The sequence below is a fragment of the Pyrgilauda ruficollis genome, unplaced genomic scaffold (assembly GCF_017590135.1).
Source record: "Pyrgilauda ruficollis isolate IOZ18807 unplaced genomic scaffold, ASM1759013v1 scaffold139, whole genome shotgun sequence".
Taxonomy (NCBI): domain Eukaryota; kingdom Metazoa; phylum Chordata; class Aves; order Passeriformes; family Passeridae; genus Pyrgilauda; species Pyrgilauda ruficollis.
Genome location: NW_024512432.1, coordinates 436,177 through 448,772, shown reverse-complemented (window position 1 = coordinate 448,772; position 12,596 = coordinate 436,177). Strand labels below are relative to the sequence as shown.

The 12,596-nt window shown below is 47.0% G+C and overlaps 1 protein-coding gene across 4 annotated transcripts; it reads right to left on the bottom strand.

Moving 5' to 3' along the window:
• Positions 1-229: 229 nt before the first annotated feature.
• NUP54 (nucleoporin 54) lies at positions 230-12,110 on the bottom strand. 4 transcript variants are annotated; one of them, XM_041459657.1, is made up of 13 exons: positions 11,929-12,110; positions 10,417-10,578; positions 8,352-8,435; positions 8,103-8,246; positions 7,236-7,465; positions 4,980-5,167; positions 4,338-4,534; positions 3,549-3,603; positions 2,882-2,975; positions 2,305-2,412; positions 1,818-1,937; positions 1,376-1,486; positions 230-1,048 (listed from the first exon to the last, which is right to left on the bottom strand). In XM_041459657.1, the coding sequence occupies exons 1-13, from the start codon at positions 11,978-11,980 to the stop codon at positions 920-922; spliced, it is 1,674 nt and encodes a 557-aa protein (XP_041315591.1). In that variant the 5' UTR covers positions 11,981-12,110; the 3' UTR covers positions 230-919. The 4 variants fall into 4 exon arrangements, 3 of the variants coding, with proteins under 3 accessions (XP_041315591.1, XP_041315589.1, XP_041315590.1); XM_041459655.1 differs by lacking the exon at positions 10,417-10,578; XM_041459656.1 differs by lacking the exon at positions 11,929-12,110 and having other exon boundaries at positions 10,417-10,705.
• Positions 12,111-12,596: the final 486 nt, after the last annotated feature.

Sequence of the window (12,596 nt, the reverse complement as noted above, 5' to 3'; positions counted from 1 at the left end):
ATGGGGTGAGCAGGTAGCTGCTCTGCAGCACTAGCTGCCAGGTAGGATCTAGGAGCCACACTTTACATTTTGGTTTGGGGACTGAGGCTACCAAGCAGCTCTGTGACACTGATTTTGACAGCCTGTCACCTTGCAGTGCCTGGAGCAGAGTGAAGTGCACTTACCTGGAGCTGGGAGCAGCATCACTGCTTTGCTGATGTCACTGAGAGCCAATAGCACACACCACTTATTACAAAGTCAGACTGAATTTATTACTCTTGGGTGATTTAAAAAAAAGGCAGAAGACAACATCCAGACATACTGTTACTTAGAGGGGCAGCAAAGCTTTGCATTATTCATATATGTAAAGTGATCAAAACATAACCTTCAGATCCTTGCAGTCCAAAGGAAGGACAGAAACTGGAAACATGAACTTTCTGGAGCTTGCCCCAGTAATCGACTGGTATTGCAGAGAACAACACAGTTATAGCAACAAACATCTCTGTAATGATTTAAGTTAGCTGTTTACACAATGGTGCTACTTGATTGTTCTGACAGAAACATGGAAGCAGGCTAAGCTTTCACAAACTGAGTCATTAGTGAAACAATCCCCTCGGCACTGCATTTTTTAGGACAATGCTTTTGTAAAAAAAGAAGAAAAAAGGAAAAAATGTACAATAGTACATATAGTTTTATAGTAAAATGGTATCTGAACAGATTCAGTTTTCCTTCTTTTGTTAAAGCATATACAGCTTTATAAAATATAAACCTTCCAAAGGTCAATTTCAAAAGCTTAGAAGAGGCTTTGCTAATTCTAGAAGTAACAGACAAAATACCATTTTTCTCCTACAAGATTTGTGTTTTATTTTACCTCAACAGTTTTAGCCTTGGAAGGTGAGCCATGAACTCCACTACCATGTTCTGTGTAAACCTCCACCAGTCAACTGAAGACTCCCCCTCGGATGGGAATGCTCTCGTTCAGCCCATGTTCTATTAGCTTGATGTCCTCCAAGTCATCCTTGATGATGCTGATTAGGTGACTCAGCCCTTCTTGCTGCTGCTTCAGGTGCTGCAGACAGTTCAGAAAGCAGAGTGAGTATTGTTCAGCTTCACAGACTTATTAGGTAATATTTCTCAAGTCTCATGACTGGTGGCATTGGCACATTGATAATCCTGGCATCATTTCTGTGAGGAAGGAATAACTGCATTTCCTGTACTAACAGCCTGTCTCCACAGAATGGTTTTGTACAATAGCCTGGTGCCCCAGCACTGAGACCAATTACAAGGATGACTTCACCAAACAAGGCAACATGACATTCTAGATCCAGTCATTGTGCATCTGGCTTAAATGACCAAGCTCAAAGAGTAGGTCAGGGTCCTACCCAGTAACACTTACTTGTTTGATTTCCCTTAAGAGGTCTGCATCTATGTAATAGCGCTCCTCAGCCCGCACTGCTCCGAAGTGGTTCTGCATCCTGATCTGGGACATGAGCTCATTCAGTCTGCCCTGGGAAGAGAAACAGGCTTAAATCAAACACAACTCATTTACAGCAGCCACAGCTCCAGCATCTACCATTTCCAGGACTGGAAGCATTGCTGCTCATCCAATTTTTAGATGTTCTGGAAGACACGCAAAGGGTAAGCGACTCCATTATTTCAAGAACTCAAAACTACTGAAATACCTATTGGCTATTCAGCAAAGAGCATGATGCTACAACCTACTCACGCTGCCAGACTGAAAGCCTTCCACAACCAATATACACACATGGTTTGGAAAACTGACCTGTTTTCAGTGAGGAAACCCCAGAGGTGTTAGCCAAACGCTGTCAGGCACTCACCTTGAACTGCGTGGGTGCGTTAAGTTCACACTGAATGGTATCCAACTGTACACGAAGCTGCTCCTCATCTGCTTGAATGGCATAACCACTTTTCCTTTGGATTTCCTGCTTTATTAGCACCTACAAAAGAAGCCTTTGACGTTCATTAGAGAACACTTGGCCCATCCTTCTCCCCACCAGCCCATCTCTACATATTTTTGCCCTTCCTCCAGCCTGTTTCTTGCTGGATTTGTTGTGTCATTTAGTCTGCTGCTCTAAGACCTCAGGGCAGTCCTGTGGTTTTGGGTAAGTGAGAGAGATGGTTCCCAAGTATGGCAGACCTGAGCTTTCCCTGACAGCTCTGCCTGGCACTTACATGAACACCTGTTAGCTGAAGTCAGAATAATTTTCAGCACTGGCCTGCACAAGATGGAACAGGTTCTTCTCCCCTCTGAGACAGCTTGTGGCTAGACTGTGTCAAAGCACTTATTTAAATTATCCCTGTTACCTGCAAGGTTCTGTGCGAAAGCGCCATCAGTTTCCTTTTGTACTGTGCAATTTTTGCCATAGTTGTCGTTTGGTTTTTCTGCAGCTCGCTGATATCTTCTGATATTATCTGCAGAGGAGATGGGAGTCAATTGGAAGCCAGAGAAGTTTTTGATAACAGAACAAGGTAGGCCTGATTTAAAACTGGGAGCTTCATGACACTACACCACCCAGCAACTTGGTTTCCTTGACCCAGATGATTTTAGAAAGCTTTCTTCTACCTCTACTGTTCTGCTTTGTGTTTATTTTCACACACAACTGGGATTTTCAGAAGGCATTGGAGAATTGGTTGCCCAAAGTTAAAAGTCTGTGCCAATAGACTTAACGGAGCTGGTGTGGATTAGCCTGTAACAGAACAGTGAGCTTGAACCTGAAACAAATGAAAGCCAAACCACTCTGCCCAGTTTTTGGGCAAAGATCTATTTAAGGGATATATTAAGAACATGGCTCACATTTCTGTTTTGAACACACAGGGGCAGGTGCATTTAATAGCACATCCTTTTTCAACAGCAAGTCATGCTAAAGATGAGCAACCTTACATCTAATCGAGTTTGATGCTGTTTGGTCATCTGATCCTGGACCTTCAATCTTCTCAGCAGTTCCTTGAAACCCACCATTGGCACAGGAATAAGCCTAGGAGAACACAAACATTTCTTACAATGTGTTTTTATACTGGACACATCAAACATGGTAAGGGTTAATAATTATGAACAGAATCTAATATAAAGTCACAGATTATGTTAATTTTTATAAATGAATACATAACCATATCTTCTTTTGCTAAGTTCTAGAGTCCTCGCTATTCCCCACAACCTGTTCCTTTTTCATAAAGAAACCAGCCCAATTTATCTGTAAGCACTGGAGGGTACAAAGGTGCAGCACCTTCAGCAAGAAAGAGAAAAAACCATAAGGGTTGCAAAAAATAAGTCACAATAACTAAACCATGTAATGGAGGACACCACACCTCCAAGGAACCCAAGTAAGACTCTTTATCCTGACAGCTCCTAAGCGCCTAAATGGGTAAAGGGATTAAGACAGGCACTTGCAGTAATCTTCACTGCTTTCAAGGGGATCAGCACTTGGCCAAGTTGTACTCAAGCAACTTTCTTGCAAGTTACTGAAGGGTACTATGCAATTTTTATCTCCTTCTCCCCTGTCCAAGCCTTGTTGCAGTATTTCAATACTGAGACAGACGATTTGACTTACTTATCAGGATCGGGATTATCAACTTTGGCTTGTTCCCATATAATAGGATCAACACCTAAAAAAAAAAAAAAAGGATTTTTAGTATGAGTATCTGAGAGATGTTACAGCTGCTAACTGTAACAAAAATGCTGTGCAATACACAAACCCTATAAACTATGCTAACCCAAATGCCTGTTGCACAAATTAAGGTTAATTAAACTAGGGGAGTTCTTTAAAAGTCCTGGTCCTGTGCAGGGGCAGTGAATTCAGACCAAAGGCTGACAAGCACTGGTTTGAAAGCAGGGGAAAGGAATAACCCATAGGTGCTCCCACTGGATAATCCATTCTTTAAAGGCAGAAATTCCTACTGTTCCCACTATATGCAACACTAGGGTCACTTGTCCTTTTGAAGTTGCTTATTGTGCGAAACAAACAAAATATTTAAAAAATCAGTACCAAATCAGTTGGCAAAATAATCCCAGTAGGAGTTAGCTCTGACTTTTCTGCAAAACTAGACCCAGTGCCTTTTTGAATCCAGATTTCATAACCTTTCATATCCTACATGGACATATATAAAAGCTATAGACACAAAGGTAAGTCATCTAATCAAATGACATGAAAAGCCCTTAACTACTCTAAAACAAAGCTGTCTGTGGCCACATAGGCAAGCTAAGAGAGCCATCTGAAAACTGCAAGTGAGTACAGGACACGATTACTCTGATTTTTAACTTTTCTTTTTTCTTATTCTGTTTTCCAGCAGGCTGACACCAGCTTTTTTCCCGGAGAGCCCAAAAGGCCCAGCCCACGCACCGGCAGGAGGGTTCTGCAGGAGCTGCTTGACTTGTGCTGGGGACAGCTCTGTCCTGGCCATGGACAGGCTGACCCCCAGCTGCTGCAGGGATGATTTGATGTTGGCTTGCTCAAAGTGGGCGTAGAGGGTCGTTGCAGGAACTCTCCTCGAGGTGCCATTGGGGGAGCGCTCCACAATGTAAATGATCACTTCTGTCCTGAGTGAGGCAAAATGGGCAATGTCAGGAAAGGCCAGCAGCACGAAGGAGGTAACACAATACATAACCACCCAAAATCCAAGCTATCACTTCTCCCAGCTGACCTTTAACTTCTTTAGCCAAGTGAGAAGTAAAGTATCAGTATCTGCAGGGTTTAACACAGCAAGGGAGACAGAGAAAAGCTGTAAATACCATTACATTCTCTGCTCTCCCCAGTTTTACCAACCATATTCTATGGTGATACTACTACTACATTAAGAATAACCTAAAATCTGGAAAGATACTGGACTTAATGCCGTAAGAAAAAACATATGAAGGAATAAGAGATACAAATCAAACCCAGGATGAAGAGATCTAAAATCAAGGAGAAAGGGAGACAGTAGACTTAGGCACCAACCCTTTCTAACATGCAATAAATGGGCAACCCTGTGGGAATTTCACGTACTGGTCATCGGGCATCGTTTTAACACCTTCAACATTGACAGTGAGGGTCTGGTTTCCCCCCAAAATTTTGTGTAGTGATTCTACGAGCTGCTGCTGCTGGCTTCGAATATCTGCTTCTTTTCTGTTAAACACCAAGACCACGAGGCCATCTTCATCTTTGTTGTTGGGCATTAAACTGTAACCCACAGCCTGCCAAGGAACAAATGAAAAATGAAGGTACGTTACTTAGCAAATGCATATCCTTGTGGCATGAAGGGAAGGGGCTAAATCACTCCATTTTTAGAGCAACCAGTTCAAAATTTAACTCACAATTTATTCAGAGCTGCACAAACATAAAATCAATCCCCTTTTAAATCAATCTCTCACACAGCCATCAGTACAGCAGCTTTTGAAACAGTTAGGGTTTTTACAAAAAGTTCCTAAGTATCCTTTTTCCATCAGGGGAGTTGCCAACACAGCAGAGCTGACAGCAATCAGGAAGGTTTTACAAACTGACCCTTTTTCCAAATTGCAAATGGAACCAGAGGATCAGACTTTATTACAAGCAAAAGCAGAGTGGCAGCTTTCACCTCTTGCCTGTCAGCTGTCACCCCAAGCTGGCACTGGTGACAGGGTGGAGAGCAAGGGCTTTGTGAGGCCCTGACACTGCACGTGGGTGGGTGACCTGCAGCTTTCCCCTCGTGCAAGTTCAGCTGAAGAGAGAAATGAGCTGGGGATGTGCTCAGGAGCCCGGTTCTGTCAGCAGAGGGTAATCCCTGCCATGGTGAGCCTCGCAGAACCTGCCATCCTGCCATGGAGCACAACAGCGACAGCAAAGGAAGCATTTGTTTTTAAGCACATGACACCTCTGGTATTTATGTTTTAAATAAATAACTCTTCCACGATCTCTTTATGCAACACAGTCTTTTCAAACTAGAACAGACATATTTTACTTCACTGTGGTCCTTCAAACAACAGCCTGTAACATACACCTTAGCAGCATGCATTTCTTGGTCTGGAGCTGCCTGCTCATGTGTCCTAGAGCTGGAATTGTGTACAAGTGGAACCCTTCATGTAATGCTTCTTTCTTATCTGAAGCCAGATGTTTCCAGTAACCAAAATAGCTTATGATGCTCTAGAGGTTCCTATCCCTGTGCCACCTTCTCCCCTATTTTTTGCAGGCATCTTCCACTGGTGGCACAGATGGAACTCGTCAGTATTTCACTTATGGCACGTGAATTCATGGCATTAGAAACGCTCCAGTCACAGGGACAAGAGTAAACATAGTATCTGGTATTGTCAAACCTGAAGACTCTTCTTTTTAGTAAATTAAACTCTAAAATAACCGATTTTGCATCACACAACTTATAATGGGCAATTTTTCAAAGCTCAGAAACTGTGAAAGCAATTTCAGACAACAACGTACAAAAAAATAAACTTTCAGGTGCATTGCCAATAAAATGTTCAAGGTAACACTGAAAAAGGTGATAAAACAAACTAAACATTTGTTAGGCAGGCACAATTGCTGCAAAAATGTTGCAGAAGTCTCATAATGTACATAATCAACACTAGACTTAATTCAGTATTAACCTACATTCAGGACACAAAGTTTGCACTCCAAAGGATCAGCTCAGGGAAGGAGGGTATCACCACGCCTGCCCCAAATCCCTTTACAAGCCTGAGGCTTAGCAAGACAGTCAGCAGGGGCAGGATTTGCAGAGGATGGAGGGCCACGAATTTGTCAACATGAGAAGCAAGATCTGGAACTGCTGACGAGTCCACGCAGGGAATGGAGTCAGCATGAGCTCTGGCAAGGATAAAGGCTGGTGGATTTTAAACCTGGCACAGGGTTATTTTAATCTAGACAAACAAGGAAGAAAAACCCTGAAGTTCTTATTCTAAATGTTCACAGCTTCTTTCAGACAAGAAGGTCATTTTTAATTGTTTCTGTCTTATTGTAACATACACAGACACACATTAAAATTAATTTCCATAGATCTGTTTGAAGTACACACACACTAACCTGAATGCTAGCACATGAAATTGTTACTTTCATGCTCCACATCTGGGCTCATTATCTAGTCCCTCCACACCACCTAGATTTCCAGCATCTTCCAACCTTTTAATGAGTATGCATCAGAACTGTGCAGATTACCTGGAAAAATACCGTTTCAGAATACTCTTGCCAGCGACAAACTGGCTTAACACCCACGAGCCGCTCGGGCTCAGCAGAGAAAGGGCACTGGCGCCCTCTGTGGGCAGCTGCACCATGCCATACCTTGAACCTGCAGAAGGGGTTTTCCTGCGTGAACTCCACGGGAGCGATGTTGTTGTTGAAGTACCCTTTGCCCGTGCCCCAGAAGGCCTGGAGCTGGTTCCATTTGGCCAGAATGGCATCCCTCTCATCTCCCAGCAGTGTCGGGGCCGAGAGGGCGCTGGCTGTGTTGATGAGCTGGTTGGACTGAGCGGGTGCCTGGGCAGGCTGGTTGAACAACCCGGTGCCTAACGCTGGGCGGGATGAAGAGAAACAAATGAACCCCCTGACCAACCGTGACCCTGCTATCACCTACAACCTGCCTATCACTAGCATCACTTCTCATCAGATTCTGAGAAGCAAAATAAAACCACCAAACAAATAAATGAATTAAAATCAGATCATGTTTCTTAAGTGTCTTTTTACAGCCATTCATCATCTATATCAGGAGTTCCTGAATGCTACATTAGAAGATTTTTTTTTCTTTTTAAAAACAAGACACCTGTCACCATGTCACCATCTGGCACCCTCAATACCTAAATCTAGAGTCAGGTTGGCTGTTACAAATTCAGTGGACTCAGAGCCTGAAGCTGCTTATTATCCAGCTACCATTTAAATCATCCTCAATACCTTTTTCCTCTCCCTTCTTGTAATGCTGTGACTGCAACATCAATTCTCTAACTACATTCTACCAGCATTAAACCAAAGGGGTAAATATTGTTGGAAGCTCGAGGGTGAAGCTCAGGGACTTGGTTGAGCTCTAGTTTAAGAGTTTAAGTGTTAAACAGCCTCCCGTTACAATACACTTCTGTCCCACTACCCCAGCAACTGCAGATGGCAGTGTTGCGCTTTCGCTGCTAAGGGATGGGTAAATCCAAAGGCCATACTCACTGGTCTGCTGCTGCTGCTGCTGCTGGGTTCCAAAGCCTCCAAAGGCTAGCCCAGTTCCCAGCCCACTACCCAAGCCAGTTCCAGTTCCTGTGCCAAAACTGGTACCAAATCCAAAGCCTTTGTTCTGGGTACCACCAAAGAGTCCTGGGGAAACAAGTACATGATCACTGAGAAGAAGAGCACAGCAGCGCTGTAATCCAAAGCACTCGTGGATTTGCCCTGAAGGCAGTCAGTCCCTCAGTCCCTTACCGCCGGTGCCGGTATTGGTGGGAGCAGAGAAGCTGAACGCCGGTGCCGCGGTGGTGGTGGTGGTCCCAAAGCCCCCGAAGGCACCTGCCAAACACAGACTGCGGTCAGGCAGCGGCACACGGCCCCGGAGCTGCGCACGACACGACAACCGACCGCACGCCTCGGTGGTATGGGAACAGGTGCTGACAGACGGATGGCACATGGCACAAGCATGTAGTTCACACTGAGCATGGGGACCGAGCTCATCGTCCAAGGAAATGGGGGAGAAAACACGGACCACAAAGCCACAACTTGTATGGTGTGTCAAGAAAGCACACAAAAAGGCAGCAGTCAACTGACATCTTGGTCCTTTACCAGAGGGATGTGCTTTCCCTAGCGACAGACACAACTAACAGTACTATTTCTTACATTCTTTCTCAGGAATACGTCTGGTCAACGTCACTGCTAAGTGTTTAATAAACAACTTGGTGTTTTGTGAAATTTACCAACAGTCCTAACCTCAGGAAACAAACCAAAGCCTGAGGCCAGATACACCCAGTCGCTGCAGGCAAAATTTACAGGTAAAATTCTACAGGGTCCTTTTTTTTCAAAGCCTTGTTTCCCAGTGATCATTCCCATCACACCTCATGTGGAGGTCCAACCACTAGTACAGGACGATGGATGCAAAAGCCATTGGCCTTCTACAGATTTTCAGGAAAAGCAGTCACTGGCCAGGAGGAGAGGACCCAAGCGAGCGCCTGAGCTCCAGTGGTGCCAATGGCACTGGCCCAAGGTGCAGCCTGTGAAACCAAGGTCTCTGTGTCTCATGCTGCTCTTACACATGCTCAAACGACAGAAGACAGTCTGCTACAAAGGATTTGTCACAGAGATGCTGCCTCTCCTCACTCACATGCCAATAGCAAAAAAAAAAGGTCCTTTAGATCTATTACACTCACAGTCCTCCTGTCCACAAACCAAATGAAAAGCATAAATCAAAGCTGATATGCAAGTGCATTTTATTTCCATTCAGCAAACACCTTGATGTGAGTGAAACTGTTCCCTGTAACACCCATGTTTCAATCCTGCCAGCGAGTGGGACACCCTGGCAGGAGCACCAGCAGATGACACCACTTCTAGGTACCTTTGTACCCACTGCAAATTTAGTCATCCTTTCCTGAAAAGGACCTGAGAGTACAAATTAAATACCAAAGTATCAAATTAAATCTCAAATGGACTATCCACAGTCTCTTCTGGAGCAGCTCAAATGAAGCCAGTGGAGAGAGTTCACAGCAAATAAACCCAGTGGGACCGCTGGAGTGCATAGAACAATGAGAGGTGCTGACACAGAGAGCGATGACACTGTGGGATGGACGGAATTCCTATACGAGCAGCAGCAAGGGACCCCGGGGCTAACTGCACACCTCCACAAGCATTAGAAATCCATCCAGTCTGCTCTTTTCGTAGGGAATGGGAAATCTTTGAGGTGAAATGACATCAGCTGATGGCTCAGATCTGATGGATCTCCACGGGGGACGAGGGGCTTCCTTGGCCACCCCCCAGTGCCCCCATGCCGTGCAGGGCTCCCTGGAGCAGGAACACCCCCGGAGAGCTGGGGCAGGGCGGTGCTGGGACGCACGGCAGCTCTGGGGAACAGGTCACAGCTGGCTCTGACTTTGTGCCGGTCGTATACAATTCGTTTCTGCACAGAAACTACTGAGGGGTGGTGCGGTCATGACAGCCACGCAAGGCCGATGAGGAGACACGGGGGAAGATGAAAACATGACTGCAGCAGTCCAAGAATCTCACGTCAGGAAACGTGGCACAGGGACCAGCTCTGGGATTGCTCGGGACCACCTGGATTCATTCCCGTTCCAGAGACTTTTGGCTAGGGGGTTATTTTTCCTCAAAAGCTATTCCTCGAGATTTTAACAAGCAAAACCCCTCCCATTCCATTTCCAGAGCTTTTATGGCCAGTCTTCACTGGATATGAGGATTAGTAGTGGACACGGCTCCCCAGTGAGGGATGTAATTCTTGGACCCCTGCTGGTAACATTTACCACAGAACACGTATTTACACGTTATCTACCTGCGCTTGCCAGACTGTTACCAAAATTGAAAGGTGGAGTTGAGGTAGTGGAAACACCGAAATTCCCAATATTAAAATTCACCGCGGGATTAGCGGTTAATCCGAAACCCCCAAAATTAAACCCACTGGCCGTGGAGTTTGCAGTTTCAAGCCCACCAAATCCTGACGAGCGGGAAGCAGAAAAAGAGCAAGGCAATATTAGTTCTGAGTGAAAGGCAGGTCCCAGGAAAGAAAAGCTGAAGCGTTTTTCCATCCCCACGGGCAAGACAGGCATAGTTAGACACAAGAGCAAAAGGTGTTAACTGGCATTAAACGTTATTTATTGCACACAAGGAGGACAGTTAAAAGCTCCACACACTGCTGCTGTAAGGACATTATTTTTCAATTATACTGTGCATAAAGCAGCAGCATTTCCCCACCTCATTTCAAAGTCTTATCCCTGTGATTCAATATTCACATTAACAGTATTTTTAACAGCCTAAGGCTGCTCAATACAGCTGCATCTGTGTTAAGCGTAACAGATAATAGCAAAATTAATTCATAAACTATCAGGAAGGCAAGAGTAAATCATCTTCATACAAATGATACACTCGGATACATGACAGCAGGATAACCACAAAACTCAGCTCCAGCAGCTGAGGCATCACACAAGCCTGACCCCAGATTTCCCTCTGTCATTGGTCTATGGGTGTCATGAACCTTGCCACAGTGCACAGGCAGCACAAGGTGACGTTTTACTTTCAGATGGGGCCACAAAGAGTGTGTGTAAAAGAGACAGTAAAATTCAGGTTAACTAGAGCAAAGATGAGTCCTGTCCCAAGGACTTGTTTGGAGTCAACAATTAATTATTTTAGTAAGTGAGGGCAAGGAAAGCTCTGTCTTACACTTCACCATGACTGACAGTGACAAAAGCAGAGGGGAAAAAGTCTAACTTTACAAGTTAACCCGTCTTTTACCTCGCTCAAAAATGAACTTCCAATGGCATCTCGTCCAAACGACGCATTTACTGCAAGCAAAATGCTGATCCGAGGGACCTGCACCACCTCATCACAAGCGCCTCAAGAGCGACTCTCGGACCCGCCGGGGGCCGGGCGGGGCGCGGGACGGCGCCTCTGAGGCGGCCGCGGCTCCCATTGGCCGGGGGGCACGCGCTGCCGGCCACCACCGCTCCCATTGGCCGCAGGGCACGCGCGGGCCGCCGCCGCCGTCGCTCTCATTGGTGGGGGGGCACGCGCGGGTCCCTGAGGGGGCCGCGATTCCTATTGGTGGGGGGGCACGCGCGGGTCCCTGAGGCGGCCGTGATTCCCATTGGCGAGGGGGCACGCGCTACCGGCCGCCGCGGTTCTCATTGGCGGGGGGGCACGCGCGGGCCGTTGAGGGGGCCGCTATCCCCATTGGTTGGGGGGCGCGCGCGCGTCCCTGAGGCGGCAGCCGTTCTCATTGGCGGGGGGGCACGCGCTGCCGGCCNNNNCCCGCCCCGCCCCTCCGCGCCCCGCTCCCCCCCGCGCTCACCGGTCGGGTTGGCGGCCCCGGCTCCCGCCGTGGCGCTGAAGTTGAAGGCCATGGGGCCGATCGCGGGACGGCGAGCGGAGGCCCCCGCGGGAGTCGCGTACGAGCCCCCGCGGCGGGTCCGGCCACAAACAAAACCAGCCGCACGCGCCGCTTTTCCGCCGCTGCCGCCGCCAAAGCGCTTCCGGGTGGCGCGGGCGACGCGCGGTGACGCCACCGGCGCGCGCCGGCGGGCTGTACCACTGCGGGCAGCGGGACGGGGGTGCCGGGAGAGGCCTAATGTCCCAAGGGAAATAAAGGAGAATAAAACCGAGAAGCTCTTCCGTGAGGATCGCGGGCATTCCCGGGATTCCCCAAGGCTGGGACCGCTGTGCCGCCGTCCCTCTGGGCGCATTCCTATGGCAGCTGCACCCAGTGCTGGGAAAAGCAGAGCACAGCCAGGCCCCAGAGCGTTTTCCCAGGGTTATTCCCAGAAAACAAGATTTGGGGTGACAGTGCTGTCACAGAATCCCAGGAGGGCTTGGTCTGGAAGTCACCTCAGAGCCCATCTGGCTTCGCTCCCTGCCATGTGTGAAAAATGACCAGATAAAATTAGCTTTTGCATTTATGTATCAGCCTATGCATGGTGTTAGGGATTATAGGTATTTAGAAACAGCATCACTGATAACTCT